Genomic DNA, 4,549 nt, shown 5'->3' with positions numbered 1-4,549 from the left:
ATTATTTTGGATAAGAGTTTTGATAATATTACTATTTTTAAAATTATGAATGCAATAAAATCATGTAAAATTTATTAGGAAGTTGATAGGAAAGAACCCTTGACTTAAGATCTTGATATCACATCTCCCTTGATTTGGTACATACACTATATTACCAAACATGTTCTTCATGGTAAGTCGCATTGGTAACTAAAAGTCTTAAAGTAACCAATTATCTAAGGGCAATACCTTAAAAAATAATTAATTAAAAATAAAGGAAAATAACTACATCCACATATCATAATTTCCAACCTTTTAAATTTTTTAAATTTTATTTAATATAACTTTTTTTTTTTTTTTTTTTGGATATATATAGGTATCTACCCTGTAAAGCTGAACTTAGATCTCCTACATTACTCCACTTATTTTCTTCTTCATTCATCTACAATTCAACATCATTTTTCTCTACAAAAAAGTAAAATGGCTAAATTTTCTCGTCCATTTTTATCTTACTTCTTCATAATATTCATAATTAGCCGCTTAATATCAATCATAGGTGTTAATCAAAGGTTATGGACCGACCTACTTCCTCTTAATCTTTTAAGTTTAGACATTTCCTCTAGGTTAAGCCTAGACAAATCATCTCTAGCCATGGCTTCCACTGATTTTGGCAACCTAGTCCACACGAACCCGGCTGCCGTGTTACACCCTTCTTCCGTTGGTGATATAGTTTCCTTACTCAAATTCTCTTACAACCATTCCTTCCCTTTCAAGGTAGCGGCTCGAGGCCGAGGTCATTCTTGTAGGGGTCAAGCCATGGTTGAGAATGGTGTTGTTATAGATATGCCATCTTTGAGCACTCCTACACGTAACAACATCAATAATATTAACGATAAAAATAATAATTATGATAATTATTATTATAATGATAGGATTAGGGTTTCTCATGATCCTTTACTAGGGTTTTATGCTGATGTTGGTGGTGAGCAACTTTGGGTTGATGTGTTACATGCTACACTAGACCACGGTGTTGCACCCGTCTCGTGGACCGACTATTTGTACCTCAGTGTTGGTGGAACCCTATCGAATGCCGGGATTAGTGGTCAAGCTTTTCGTTACGGTCCTCAGATAACCAATGTTCATGAATTGGATGTTGTTACTGGTATATTATCATATCCTTCCTCTAATATTTTGTTTGCTTCCTAATTATTATTGTTTTTCTAAACTTCTAATTAAACTTTGTATTATACGATTTTATATGACCTTGTGATTATTAATTATTTAACACTTATTTTTCAACAAGCTCCTTGGGACTTATGGATTGATTTTATTTATAACATAGCAAGCTTGGATTTTATCAGATTTTTTTTTTTAAACAAAGGGGTTATACACAGTTAATTATGATAATTATTAAATTCATAAAAAGATTAAAAAAGAGAATCTATGTATTTTGCTTACAAGATTATATTTTTATTAATATCTTAAAAGATTTTTTTTCCCCATTATTTTTCTTTGGTTTAGAAGATTTACTTTAATTTATTTGGTTTCAGGAAAAGGAGAATTAATCACATGTTCAAAGAAGATGAACTCGGAGTTATTTCATGCGGTTTTGGGCGGACTTGGACAGTTTGGAATTATTACTAGAGCAAGAATTAGACTAGAAGCAGCACCAAAAAGGGTAATTTAATTAAATTATACACTTTATACATAAACTTCTTTTATATTTGTTGAATGTGGTCCGGGTTATCGACAATATTCAACTTGGTGTTGCACCAAAATTATTTTTGTGGTAAACATTAGGGAATCTAGTAAGTACTCCGTGGTGTTATGACTTACATACGTCTTTAAGTACCATGTAATCATATGAAATGAGTCGAAATATTATGGTGAACTCTAAGGAGGATTCAAATATGTGACCTTATACACATAGTTGACAACTTGATTGACATCCTAGCAAGAGCTTCTAGTGAGCTTCGTAAAATTTTAGTTGAGGATATACGTGGTGTGGCCTTGCCTCGCCTAGAACTACTTACGTTCCTCTTCTTCATTTATTCTTCCATAATTTTAATCTTTTTATCCTCATCACAATCAAAATAAAAATTTTAGCTTTGTCGCAAAACTTGATTTGATTTAACAAATTCGCGACTTTGAGCTAATTTTCTCTCAAAAAAAGGACAATAAAAACCTTCTTTTATGTTCATCAATTGCTCTGATAATGAAATGGTCTGTCACATAAATGTTACACATGATATAATGTGGCTAATTATTATGAATGTTATTTCTTTCCTACAAAGTACATACAATAATCACAAGACTAATTGTACTAAGTAATTAAATACAAAGCACACATTAATTAAAACTTAGCTTGGAAAAGCCATGACAAAGGTGGACCTCTTTTGTTGTACCTTTTTCCATCTTAGTGTAGTCTAAACATGTGCTTTTACATCAATCGTCATCTTATTAATTAATTTGTATTTAACTTAATTAATTGTTTGATTAATTTTGTAGCTGAAATGGGTCCGGATGCTTTATGATGATTTTTCAACATTTACTAGAGATCAAGAACACTTAATCTCACTTTATGGAAATTACCAAGAGTTAATCAACATCAATCATGGTTTAAACTATGTTGAAGGTTCTATTATTTTGCAACAAGCTGATCCCAATAACTGGAGATCCTCTTTCTTTTCATCTAATGATCAAGCTAGAATTACTTCTTTGAATGTTCCTAATGGTGTACTTTACTTCTTAGAAGTGGCAAAGTTTTATTATGATCACGATGATGACACCAACACGGATAAGGTAATAATCAGTTGTTACATTATCCCAACCCCTCATAATATTTATCATTATATTACGTGATTTCTTTTGTGTTTGCTTAACATGTTATGGTACATGAACATGTAGGAACTTAAGAAGCAACTTGAGGGGCTAAACTATATTCCGGAATATATTTTCACTAGGGACGTTTCTTTCGTCGAGTTCTTGAATCGTGTTCGAAAAGGAGAGCTAGAACTTCATTCCAAAGGACTATGGGAAGTTCCACATCCATGGCTTAATATCTTCATACCGAAATCTCAGATTGAGGATCTTTATCATGTTATTCCTAACATCATTGCCAAGGATAACACGGGTTTAGCCGGACCAATCCTCCTTTATCCATTGAACCGTAACAAGTATGTCACACTCATAATTTTAGTATCTTTATCATTCATATGTTAGGGTGCGTTATCTTCACCTGAATTTATGTGATTTGAACATATCAGACTTAATTAGCCTTAAAACTTTATGAAAGTTAAAGATAATGCACCCTTAGTTAATTACACATTACTAATTCAAATTACACCAACAACATGATTATTATTCTATTCATAACATTTTAAACTCGGATTTTTGACGGGTAACCTATAATGCAGGTGGGATGACAAGATGTCCGCGGTAACACCCGAAGAAGATGTGTTCTACACACTAGGGTTGCTCCATTCTAGTGGTTATGATGATTGGGAAGCATTGGAGAGAAAAAATGAGGAGATATTAAAATATTGTGAAGAACATGGTATTAAGATTAAGCAATATCTTCCTCATTATACCACAAAAAAAGAGTGGGAAAATCATTTTGGACACAAAAAATGGAGAATATTTCAACAAAGAAAGAATTCATTTGATCCAAAAATGATTCTGTCACCTGGTCAAAAGATATTTAATAGTGTAGACCAAGGTAGGTGAAGATCAAAGTAGGTCCATGTAGAAGACTTGCATTATGCCTTAGCTTTAGTCGTTGTACATAGAATATTTTGTAAATGTTATGAAAATTCTCTCCATTTTGTCTAGTATATATGGATGGTCAAATTTATGCCAAATTGCCAATAGATAGATAGTAATTATACGTAATTATGGATATGTATTTGTCGTTGTAATTAGTTTTATTTAGACGTGAGAGAATTAATAAAATATATAGGGATATTTCTTTATCGTGATGGACTTATTTAAAGGCAGACTACAATTAAAACAAGTGATTTAATGCACTTATTTAAAATCTACTAAGGGCATGTTCACATTTACTGAACTAAGTTGAACTGAACTGAACTGATTGGAGCTAAACTGAACTGAACTGAACTGATTGGAGCTGAACTGAACTTAACTGAAATGAATATTTTATGAGAGAGGGAAATTAGGAGCTGAACTGAACTGAACTGATTGGAGCTGAACTGAACTGAAATTAAGTAAATATGAACAGGCCCTAAGTGAATACCTTTAAGTATTGTTATTGAACGTGTTACTCCACATATTATTATAACAATGCTTTATATCTTATAAGGATGTGCAATTGTGCACACAAGTTTGTAACTAAAATTGAAAAAATAAATTAAGATCATTCTGAAAATCTTATTTCAGACATATTTTTATAATTACACTTCTTTATTTATTTTTTATTTTTTTATGCAAAAAATTACACTTCTTTATAAGTGCATGCAATGTGAATAAAAGAAATATGTGTAGAAAAGAAGTATTAGCTAGTACAAGTGATATGCATTTAGTCAAACGAAATACATAACTCATTCATCAAATC

General features: G+C 31.5%; 1 protein-coding gene across 1 annotated transcript; it reads left to right on the top strand.

Moving 5' to 3' along the window:
• Positions 1-409: 409 nt before the first annotated feature.
• Positions 410-3,876, top strand: LOC145611886 (cytokinin dehydrogenase 3-like). The gene is made up of 5 exons (XM_081667267.1): positions 410-1,141; positions 1,530-1,657; positions 2,488-2,781; positions 2,887-3,155; positions 3,396-3,876. Exons 1-5 carry the CDS (start codon positions 460-462, stop codon positions 3,703-3,705), a joined length of 1,683 nt encoding a protein of 560 aa, XP_081523393.1. The 5' UTR covers positions 410-459; the 3' UTR covers positions 3,706-3,876.
• Positions 3,877-4,549: the final 673 nt, after the last annotated feature.

Source organism: Chenopodium album, chromosome 24 (genome assembly GCF_948465745.1).
Source record: "Chenopodium album chromosome 24, dcCheAlbu1.1, whole genome shotgun sequence".
Lineage (NCBI taxonomy): Eukaryota > Viridiplantae > Streptophyta > Magnoliopsida > Caryophyllales > Amaranthaceae > Chenopodium > Chenopodium album.
Note: the sequence above shows the minus strand (reverse complement) of the source record. Positions and strands in the feature narration are given on the sequence as shown.